Source organism: Takifugu rubripes, chromosome 6, assembly GCF_901000725.2.
Source record: "Takifugu rubripes chromosome 6, fTakRub1.2, whole genome shotgun sequence".
NCBI classification, from domain to species: Eukaryota; Metazoa; Chordata; class Actinopteri; order Tetraodontiformes; family Tetraodontidae; genus Takifugu; species Takifugu rubripes.
Genome location: NC_042290.1, coordinates 8167450 through 8179018, shown reverse-complemented (window position 1 = coordinate 8179018; position 11569 = coordinate 8167450). Strand labels below are relative to the sequence as shown.

Below are 11569 nucleotides of genomic sequence, written 5' to 3'. Positions count from 1 at the left end.
AATGGATCCCCATAGGGAAATCACTAATTTAATGCTCTGTCCTCTGAGTTTGGAGGATATGTTTACTTACAATTAAAGCTCCAGGTTGAATCACTGTGGTGCTCTGCGAACTACAACAGCTCACTCTCTCCGGCAACAGTGTGAAAGCCTGACAAGACTGTTATTGTTTGAAAAAAAAAAAGCACCTGGAAGGAAACCTGCATGGCTACTCACAATCTGAGCTCCATTGGGCGAAAACTCCCTTAAAAACCTCCGAAGAATCCAACTCTTGCTGCTACTATGCCTGTGTTTTCATGTCCAAATGCTTTCAATTAGGAAGAGAAGCGTTCTTTTTTGCTTCATTTATATATTTAAAAAGTTGATTAAGGGTAACAAGAGTTTTCTTTGAAATGAAATGCAGCTGTTCTGGTGTGTTTGACGCTTTATTTCCCTCCGTCTGCTTGTGTGAAGCCCTCCCACCAAACAGAATGTTCTCTATTGCGACCCTGCATGTTTGTTACTGACGTCCTTCTGCTGTTTGTGTGTTTCCTGTTGGTGTCTTCGCTGTTCCTCCACAGGAGGAGCAGAAAAGTTCAAAAGGTGAATGTATCATTCTCGTGCGTCATCTGGTTTGTTACGGGAAGGCGGTCGATCTCTGCAAAGAGACACAACTGTATCTATTGCAGTTTTGCAGATACTCTTGGCAGGTTTGTTTCAGATTAATCAGCAGGAACTAAGAAAAAGATATGGCAGCCTCTGCAATCAAACAAGTGCAAGTGTGTGTAAAGACCTGTCCTTGATATGATTTATTTTAATAAGAAAAGCTGAACGCAGCATAGGTGGATTTATCTTGTGTCTAAACATTGAATAAAGACTCCCATTTGAGCAGCTGTGGGCCTACTTATTGGTGGCTGTAACATTTTTCACCAGAAGATGACGACATTTTTCAAAAACGAAAGAAAAACTGTTTCTGCATGTGATCACAAGGCAATGAAATGAAAGTAGATCATATTATTTCTACTCAAACTTAGCACTGATCTACTACATATTTTTTAAAAATTCTAAATTTTCCAACCAATGAAGGGACGCAGGGCTACTTTGACATTTTATTGTTGGTGTGAAATGTGGAATGGATCACAACATAAATCACAGTATCATATCACCAAGATTAATGATCTGCAAGGCACAAATCTCCACAAAGTTTAATGAAAACACATCCAACAGCCCTAAAATTGCCATCAGACTGTCATTTATCAAATATTGCTCATTTACTGCAACATCCGAACATGGAATACCTCTGAAGGCAAGTGCACATTAAACTGTTCTTTACTTCTGGTATGCTATTAAAAATCTGTTTATTTTCTGCTCTGCTCACAGATTAGACCACAACTAGTCATTAATACATAAGTGAAATCCTCCTCTGGGATATGGAAAACAACTATACAGTATATGTGTGTGTGTGTGTGTGTGTGTGTGTGTGTGTCTGTCTGTGTCTGTGTCTGTGTCTGTGTCTGTGTGTCTGTGTATATATATATATAATATTTCATAAATATAAACTTTTTTCAATATATCATTGAGTGTACAGTATACAATAACATGTTTCACCTTCTGACCTCTCTAGCAGAAGTGAAAATTCACACAGTGAAAATTGTCTTTGGAGTCCAGCCAAAGAGCTTATTTCACCCTAAACGTCCATCTTCCTAAGCAGAAAGACTCACGCTCATTTTGACAAAAGGCTTGAAGTTAAGCCTGGAGCCTGCAGACTTGGACATAAGGACAAAGAGGAAGGGGTCCAGACAAGCATGAAGGCAGCACAAACACACGGCTGCTTTAAAGTACATGTACAGGCCTTCTGTTCCACCCAGGAACAGCTGTATATGGTGGGAGAGTTGCAGCACTCCGGCAGGAGTGAAGCACACCAGGAAGATGACAAACACCAGCGAGCTGGCTTTGATGTATACGGACCAGTCGTGGTGCGACCGGTTCAGTTCGCAGATGATCCGGGAGTAGCAAACAATCGTGACCACCAGGGGCAGCAGGAGGCAGAAGATGGTGAGAAACAGGCTGGAGTGGAGCAGGAGAATGTGGGTGCTCTCTTTGAGAGGTAATACATCATGGCAGGTGGTGCGATTCACCTCGGGGATCCAGTAGCTCTGCTGGACGAGGAGCTCCGGGGCGATGCCTGCCGCAAACACCCCCCACACGGCCACTGTCATCCAGGTGGCGCACGTCCTCTTGGGGAGACTTTTGTACAGGAACGGGTGCACCACAGCGATGTAGCGCTTGATGCTGATACAAGCCAGCGTCTGGGCTGAGCAGTAGAGGTTGCCATAGAAACAGGCCGTGACCAGTCGACACAGGTCCTCGCTGAGCGCCCAGTTGTTTCCATGGAGATGGTAGTAAGCCTTGAAGGAGAGGGAGAGGAGGAGGAGGAGGTCGGAGACGGCCAGGCTGCAGTACAGGATCGCAGAAGACACCTTCCTGAGCTTGGTAGCGAGCATGCACAAAATGGCGATGTTAGCCGGCATCCCGACAGCCATGGCCAGTATGTAAATAATGGGGATGACCCGAGTGCTCAGGGGGCTGTCGAGGTAGATCTTGGTTATGTTGCTTAGCAACTCCAGTGCAGGAGGAACATTGGAGAAAACGGGAGCCTGCGTGCCATTCAGGGCAAATAAAATGGAACCCTTCTCAGGGACCCCTAAAAATGTTCTTGGGTGAGCAACATCAGAGCTGTTTCTTTTCACTTTTCTTCTCTTCTTCCCTAAAACAAAAGGATTAAAGTCTTATTATTAATAGTATTCATTATGCTTTAATCACATTCTAATCCATGCCAAGCTTGTATAATAAGATTCACCACAACAGCTCTGATTCGGTAAAGGTTTCATTTGCAATCAAATCATTGATAAGTGGTAAAACTCCTTTCTTTGTAAGTGAAAAGCCTAAGTCCTCGTTATTTTTGTGTAATTTGGTGGTAAAATTAAGTGAAAAAACTACTGTTGTGTTAAAAACAATTAAGAGACAGAGAAGAGATAGTTAAAAGCCTTAAAACAGTTATTTATTATAAAACTTATTTCCTTGTAACAATGCTGTAATAATGACACAACGGTCTCCACTGCTGACGATCCAGCCTGTTCTTGAGATCCTGATTGATAAAATACCCAGACGACACACATTCACGCGCACCACTTACCCTCTTTCTGAAGCGTAGCACTTAGACAGAGGACAAGAATGAAGAAAAAGACAAAATGTTTTGCCATTTTTCTACCTTGTGGTCAAAAAAGAGCTCAAAAAACCTTTCTCATCTCCAAGAGTTCAACTCAACACCTCCTCATCGTCTGTGTCTCGGCTGCCTGCTGCTACTTGGTTTGGGGTTTGTGTTTCCCCCTAGAAAAAAACTCTGACTTGTTTTTAGGTCGGGTTGCGCGGAATGCGGACTGCCTTTGCTTTGTGTTTGAACATGCAAGCGAAGTCACACCCCTGATCCGGATCTGTGCCACATCTGCTCACTCATCATCTCTCGACTCTAAATCTATTCCAGATTAGACTCTCGCTCATATCCAGCAGTGAATAACTGTAATATACAAACAATTGGGTTGTCTTTGTTAGTTTGTCCCTCTTGCTGATTTAGAAACTATGGGTTTAGTGTGTGTGTGTGTGTGTGTGTGTGTGTGATTTCTGGGGGTATATGAGGAGCCGGAAGTCGGACCCTGACTGAGGAAACGTCTGTAAAGTCGATAAGATGGTTTGAACATGAGAACTTTTCTCTCTCATTCCAACATGTTTGTTTATGAGCCTGAAAATGAACGAATGTGAAAACATCTGGAAATCAACATCCAGCTGATAGCAGATGTGACCTTAGCCCTGTTTTTCGTCCTGTCTGTTTAGAACAGGCCGTGTTTTTACCCCCTGCGGCTGTGCCTTTAGACACCCCTCCCACCTTGACGTCATCGCCGGCTTAAACGCCACACAATACTCAAACCGAGAATGCGATCTGAGCGCACCAAAGATGGTCTTATACCAAAGTCGGTGAGATTTCTGGTTCTCCTGGGAATCCATTTGATATCAATCCAAATCATCCAATGTTCTCATGCATTAAAATGCATGTACACAAAATAGCACCATTTCAAATTAAATTTAACAGACAAACTATTTTGAACTCGTACAGCGGGGAGGCATGAGGCATTTCCTCTCAAGCCTTCAAAGGGGAGAGGAAGGAGATGCTTTGTCGCACATCAGCAGTAAACACCTGCTTCCTGTCACATTAAAAATAGTCACATACGTCAGCGCTAAAGCACAATGATGTCTTCTTTTATGAAATTGGTGGAGTTCAGCGTGTCAGGTGGAACATGTCATTCATCCTCGTGATTAGCGGAAAACTGCTTTTTATTTCTTAAGGAAAAAAAACTTTCTGCGTACAGGAAGCAAAAACCTAATGAACTGCATTGTTTGCTTTCGCCACACGAGGGCAGTATGTGCATATTGTTGGACGCTTATGTTCCCTTTCCTATTGTTTCTTAAGCATTAGTTTCACACGAAGAAGAGAGTTTCTTATATATCCTTCAGAGTTGTGAGGATACATTAAAAGGTGTTTGCTGTTTTTGTAGTTTTTATTTTGATGTCCATAGTTCAAACAGTTCCTCAGATGGTTGTTTATGTATTCAGGGTATTCTGAAATTTAACATCCATTGAAATCGTCACACAAAGGCATCCCCCTCTATTTAAATACAGGTTCAGAGTGACACATGAGTTCTACAGACTATCTGCACATGATTTGAATATCTACTCTGTTTTCTCTCCATTTCCCTGGCACGGGACTGTTGTCATTAGAAACTGAGACCTTTATGATCGACACCGCTTCTGCATCTGTCGCTGTCGGCACAGGCAAATTTGGAAAATAGATATTGAAATCAAAGATTGATAATGTGTCCCGGGATGTTTGCGGCCACATGAGATAAACCGACACACTCGGAGTTGGATGCTGGTTATGTTTGTGCCAAATGTGGGGAATTTCAAGTGTCCTGGGATCAGCTTTGAAAGTGCAGAAGTCAGGGAGAGAATAAATGGGGAGTGGTGTTCTGTCTGTTCCACTGTAGTGTTGATCAAATTCAGTCTTCGTTTGTCTGTTGTGCTGCGTGACATCACAAATGGAAAACCACTGTATCATGAGTGCTCGAGGACCCAGAGAATGTGAGTGGGGGAGGAAGGTTCCCGCTCCCCACTGAATCTGCTGCCCCCTTGAATCTGCCCCGAATTAGCGGATGAAGATGAGACGGACAGTCACGGGGGCGTCGGCATCTGCTTCTGTCTGCGTCACCAACAGTGTGTCTAATGCAAACCATCGCCCAGTCACTCCAGAGAAGGACAGAAAACGAGGAGCAGAGTTTGTGAACCTCCCACCTTCTGATTCCACAAAATTACAATGTTGTCAGTGGCCACTTTTATATCTTGGCTTCAGGAAGCTGATATCTGATATCAGCAAAATCCTCCCAAACATGTTTTGATGACGTTTCCTTCGAAATTGCCTTCTATTTCCAGCAGATATCTGCAAACCCTCCAGAACATTCTAGCGTGACCCGAGCACGGGGTTACTCGACCATGTTTTCACTTCCTGTTGACTTGTGCTAAAATAACACATCAGCAGCAGCCTTTAGATGCTCATTATAGTCTTCATGCACTGTGAATGAGGCCTTTTCACTCAAATTTGGGCTTTAATTCTCAGTGAAGGAGCAGCTGTGACCTCATAGGAAAATAAGCAAATGCTGTTTTTTGTTTTCACGGCCAGGGAGCAAAGATGTACGGCAAAAGATGTTCTCTCCTCTGAACTTTCATCGACATAACATCCTTTTCACTGGTGTTGCTGTTGGCCGCCCTGTTTTCGCCCTTACCTCCCCCACAGTTCAACACCTAATGTTCAGTGGACGAAGTGGGGGGGGGGTGATGTGGGGGTGGGGCACTGAGAAAACAACAGCATTTGAACTTGTGATCTGTGCCACTGAACAAGCCTTAGACGCTGTCTCCCACAGTCTGCATCCTGACTCCCCTCTTCCCAGGAGAAGGAGCAAGGTTATGTTAGCTAGAAAGTCAGCAGGCTCCAGAAGCAACAAAACCTCTGAAATGGACGACGTGTCCAGCTGCAAACTCCTCTGTGACTTGTGAATTGTGGGAAACCTTCCCCAAGAGTTCATGGTGTGCATTCATAGACGGCATCTCTGCTTTTTCCGTGCAGATAATTCACATTAATCCAACTGTAAAGGCGGACGAATGACGGTGTCTTTGCTTTGGCAGCTTTGAGGACAGACTGATGTGTTAAACACTGTGAAGGCCGTTATTGTGAGGAAATGACTTGAGTCTGGCTGCCTGCGAGCTCAGATATTGAGTCTCAGAGGACAGAAAGTTCAGCGTGAGTCATGAATCCCACCCTATCCTGTTCACATCAGACTCTCTTTTTATCTCGGGGAAGGCAAGCGGGGCATTTCTCCACCTCAGGCACATGTTTGCATTCTTTCAGTTAACTTCATTGTTAGCCTCTGTGGCTACTGCTAACTCTGGACCCATTTGCCTGAAGATCTTGACCAGACGCAGCACGAACATTTGGTAATTACCCTGGATGGCATGTAATCTCCTGGGAAAGGAGGCCATTAAAGTCTGAGTACATTTAGTATATAGTTCCCACGAGTAATCCATTTCGACAAAAACAAGTGAGGTATCAAGATTGTGGTTGTTTGTGGAGGAAAAACTGTGTTTACATGTTTTTCCTAGATACAAATAGACCAAATTCCTCACATATGTGTCAAACAGATGTAATATATGGTGTTTTTGCTGCCTGTAAATGGAGGAAGCCTTCAGCATCTCTAGGGATGTGTGGTTTCCTTAGCATGTCCCATGTTTCCATACTTGTTTCCATACTTAGAAAGGAACGGAACAGTTTTGTAAGTGACAACTGGGCTAACATACGTAGGTCACCACTTGAAAGGGTGTTTAAGTGTTACGTGTGCAGGATTTGGTGGCATCTAGTGGTGAGAGTGCACGTTGTAAGATTTGAATGCCTGCCTCAAACCTGACCTTCGGTAGCTGCTGAGGGATAAGTGGATTTTTCCAAATCAATAGGGCTGTTGTTGTTGTTGTTGTTGTTGTTGTGGTTGGTGGTGGTGGTGGTTTTGGTGTTGCTGTTGTTGTAGATATTGGATTTAAATTAGAGTGCTAATTGTCAGATGCAGTGAGATGAGATGGACATTACGGAGGGGACATGCATCAATATTTATAAAAGCGATCTTGAATGTTGCACATCCAAGTGTGCACAGGTTTCAGCAGAATTTTATTTCTGCCTCAGGAAATCCGAAAACACACTGCAGAGCACTTCTAATTTTAATCACAGATAAATATATACTGCTGTTGAACATGACTGGCATTAATATTATTCTACTATTAAAACAGCTCTTTTGAAATGTTGTCAGTCAGTAAACATCAAATCATTAATTATGAGGCAAATTCAACTTTTAAACAACAGCAGAGTTTTTGATATTTAATTGTTGTCGACATTGAAATGGGGCCGGTGCGTTAATGGTTTGACTGGGTCAGGATACGGGAAATGTGACGTCAGGCTGCAGGAATTCTTCAGGCCGCTGCTTCAGGCCGCAGCTGATTGGTGGACAGACACTTGGACCTGTTGGACGGCGGGTGGAGACTCAGCAGCGACTACACTCCAGAAAAAACCAGCGGAGTGAGTCACAGACAAGAGTGGTCAGTGGTCGTTGGGTCTGTTATAGCGTCTGGATTTGATAAAATGTGGAATCCCAAAACTTTCCTGGCGGTTCTGGCGTGCGCGCTCGTCTCCTCGGCTGCAGACATGAACGGTGAGAAGATTGATGTTCATTTTCTTTATGCGCCAGAGAATGCGCGCAAGTTTTGGTAATAAGATGCGAACATGATGTGAGGATGACTGACATGACACGATTACGACAATTACATACAAGTTTCAGAGGAAACGGGATGAATGTCAAACATTCCAGCTCCGTTGCTGCACGATTAAACCAAATCCTGCTGTTGTTTAGTTTTAATCGATTGATTAAACGCGATTAAAGTAATGAAATAAGTGCGTTTTTCCTGTGGGGCGAACAGTCTCATTAGTTGCGTAACCTGGGGGGGAGGATCTTCTTATTCTTTTAATGCAGGCATGTTCAAAGTCCGGCATGTCCAAAGATTTCATACGGCCGCAACTTCAGTCTTACAACGTAATATTTATGGCCCGCTGGCACTAACAGAATCAGTAAATCACTAAAATGTAATTCCTCCTTTCACCACATGGTGGCAGCACCACTGTAATGCTGTCTGGCTCTGCATCCTTGCCTCAAACCCTTCTCCGCTTATTAGTCATGGCGACCGCAAAGAAAAAGAGGAAAGTTGATAGTGAGGGACGCCGCTTTCAAGAAAGATGGAAATCACAGTACTTCTTTACTGAAAATCGAGGCAATTGGGTTTGTCTTATTTGTCAAGAGACTGTGGCCTTGTTCAAAGATTTTAACTTTCTAAAGCTCTACACCACCGACAACACAACATAGGTGCGCAAATGATGAGTTACGCAACCGCTATCGCGTCTCTTTCAATGAAATTTAACAAACGCTTTCGGGATTTTGCCGTTACTGAAAAGGACATGTTGCTTTTCTCTTCTCCCTTCTCCGTGGACCCTGATGATGCTCCTCCTCAGCTGCAGCTGGAGCTCATCGAGCTGCAGTGTGCTTTCTCTTATTGACTTTTACGAGCAGCTGGATAAAGGCAGGTTTCCAGAAATGCGAACATTTGCCAAGAAAATGCTGAGCTTATTCGGCTCCACATATTTGTGTGAGCAGACATTCTCTGTCATGAACTTAAACAAGAACCGACTGAGGTTAAAACTAAGTGACTCCCACTTACGTGACATTTTACGCATCCCAACTACTTCCCTCAAACCAGACCTGGCCTCTTTACTGAAATCCAGATCTTAGTATCACCCTTCTCATTAGATTCAGCAAGTTATTGGTTTCTTGATCAATCTGTAATTGAATGTTTTGAATCTGTCACTATTAACAGTGAAAAGCCAAAAGCATACTTACACACTTGGACTAATGGCACTTTTTTCATTTAATTAAACATCTTTAGATTAAGATTTAAGATTTTGGTTATAACTGTTGATGTTGTGTACTTGTAAATGTGACACAAACTATTACTCTGAAAGATCTTGTAAAAGACAAGAGCAAATTTACTTGTTTTAAACTTGAATGATAACAGACAACTTTGCATTACATTTATCAAACTCATGGAAATTTAAGGTATTCCATACAGTTCAGTCTTCAATGTTATCTGACTCTCCAGATATGAATTAAAGGCAGAATTGTGTTTTTAGAGTTGTTCACGTCTGCCTGAGTGGCTTATATTTGGTTACACTGCCATTTGAAAAATAAAGAGAATTGTGACAATGAAAATAGTTTTATAATAGTGTACATTTGCATGTTACTTTTCTGGTTAAAAAAACATCAGAAGGATCTATTGGCCCCCGGGCATCTTCACGTTATCAAATCTGGCCCTCTTTGCAAAAAGTTTGGACACCCCTGTTTTAATGCTTCACATTTAGAAACTTTAAGTACAAAACTAAATATTTAGCCATAAGAATTGCTGTTATTGTTTCGTTTTCCATTATTAAACATGTTTATTTAACCGGTCTTTTGCTGAGGTAACAAACATGATGACTGACTGTCTGAGCTGATGAAATCAAACCCTGATTGTCTCCGTCTCTGTCCCCAGACACAGTGCATGTGGTGAAGACGTTCTTCAGATCGGACCCTTCATTCACGGATGAGCCCTTTGACGTGAATTATCCGTTCATGGACGACAACGGGACCGATTCCAACCTCTCCGTCAGGCCCCGAAGGCCGGACGTGACCGGCTCAAACCAGCCCAGGATGTCGGACTTGGCCCTGTCCTTCCTGGAGGGGCCCATGTCCACCGTCCTCATGCCTTCCTTCTACACGCTGGTCTGCTTGATCAGCGTGCCGATTAACATCTGCGCCGTGTTGGCCTTCGCCCGCAAGATCCGGCCGAAGAAGCCGGCGGTCATCTACATGCTGAACCTGGCCACTGCCGACCTGCTCTTCGCCCTGTTGCTCCCCTTCAAGATCTCCTACCACTTTGGCGGCAACAACTGGATCTTCGGTTCTCTGATGTGCCGCGTGGTCACCGCGGCCTTCTACTGGAACATGTATTGCTCCGTCCTCCTCATAGCCTGCATCAGCGTGGACCGACTCCTGGCCGTGGTCTACCCCATCGACTCTCTGGCCTGGAGGAGGCCGAGGAACGCGACCATCGCCTGCGTGACCATGTGGATACTGTCCTTCGTTGGCTCGGTGCCCCTCGTTCTGTCTGAGCAGACCCTCTACGTGAGCGAGTTGAACATCACCACCTGCCACGACGTGCAGCCCTCCCAGCTCATTTGGAGCTACAAGCTCTACTTCCTCGTCCTCAGCTGTGTGCTCTTCTTCCTGCCCCTGCTCATCACTGTGGTGTCCTACGCAAAGGTCATCTGGTCCCTGAGCCTGGTCCCGTGTGGGGTCCCAGGGCGCTCGCGGAGGAAAACAAGGGCGATGGTGATGGCTCTGACGGTGCTGGTGATATTCCTGCTGTGCTTCATGCCCACCAACTGTCTCCTGTTAGTGCACTATCTGCAGATTCACGAAGGGATGGACATCATCCAGGAGGCCCCAGATGGTTCCTACGCCTTGTACCTGGTGTTCTTGTGCGTGGGGAGTCTTAATTGCCTCCTGGATCCACTGGTGTACTACTTTGGATCATCCCAGTGCCAGAAACAACTGTCCAGCGCGTTCACCTGCAGGAAAACCAGAGAGTGCAGCAGCAGCCACAGCAGCAGCAGCCACTCATCATCCAGGTTCAACAGCAGAAGAAATATGAAATCCAGCCGAACAGAAAGCAGCAAAATTACGACATCAGACACTTTCCAGAAAAACCTCAACGGCCAGTACAAGAAACTGTTAATCTAATGGACGGATCACTTCGAGTGGATTTAATGGGCTGTGGGTTATGTTTTTAAATATTTTATGAAGTGCATCAGTAATAAAAGAATTGTTGGCCTGCCGTGTCCTCCAAGGGAGGGAGAATAAGAGAGTAAACCACCAAAAAGCTTCAAGTATTCGTAAAAAGAGTGTTTGTTTTTCTCTAGAATTCAGCTTAATATTTGATGGAAAACACCTTTTTTGCACTCTATGCGTTAAATCAGCTTTCAAGCTAAATGTAAATGTCTCGTTATGTTAAGTGGAAGGAAATTGTTTAAAATGTTGCTATTTTTATAGATTTGCTTCAGTGTACATTTAAAAGTGCTCATCTTTTGCCTTTGAAAAAGGCACCAGTCATGTCTCATTTATCTTTATAGTCAAGTATTCTTGTAAAAAAATTAATATTCTCCAGATGTAACTCCTGTTTTGTTTAGATGTCTGTATTTTCATGGTGTTACATAAAACTGCTGCGCAAATTGTCTCCTTATTTATTATACGTTTGTATATATGGTGGGGGCGCTGCCCCCTGCTGGACCAAATATATAGTG

General features: G+C 43.9%; 2 protein-coding genes across 3 annotated transcripts; one reads left to right on the top strand and one right to left on the bottom strand.

The window, feature by feature from the left end:
* Nucleotides 1–1073: 1073 nt before the first annotated feature.
* LOC101078530 (proteinase-activated receptor 3-like) lies at nt 1074–4154 on the bottom strand. Of its 2 annotated transcripts, none has more exons than XM_029837773.1 (2): nt 4001–4154; nt 1074–2743 (listed from the first exon to the last, which is right to left on the bottom strand). In XM_029837773.1, exons 1-2 carry the CDS (start codon nt 4056–4058, stop codon nt 1680–1682), a joined length of 1122 nt encoding a protein of 373 aa, XP_029693633.1. In that variant the 5' UTR covers nt 4059–4154; the 3' UTR covers nt 1074–1679. The 2 variants fall into 2 exon arrangements, with proteins under 2 accessions (XP_029693633.1, XP_003965438.3); XM_003965389.3 differs by lacking the exon at nt 4001–4154 and adding an exon at nt 3173–3458.
* Nucleotides 4155–7657: 3503 nt separating this feature from the next.
* LOC101078307 (proteinase-activated receptor 1-like) lies at nt 7658–11497 on the top strand. The gene is made up of 2 exons (XM_003965388.3): nt 7658–7835; nt 9760–11497. Exons 1-2 carry the CDS (start codon nt 7766–7768, stop codon nt 11007–11009), a joined length of 1320 nt encoding a protein of 439 aa, XP_003965437.2. The 5' UTR covers nt 7658–7765; the 3' UTR covers nt 11010–11497.
* The last annotated feature ends 72 nt before the right edge of the window (nt 11498–11569 follow it).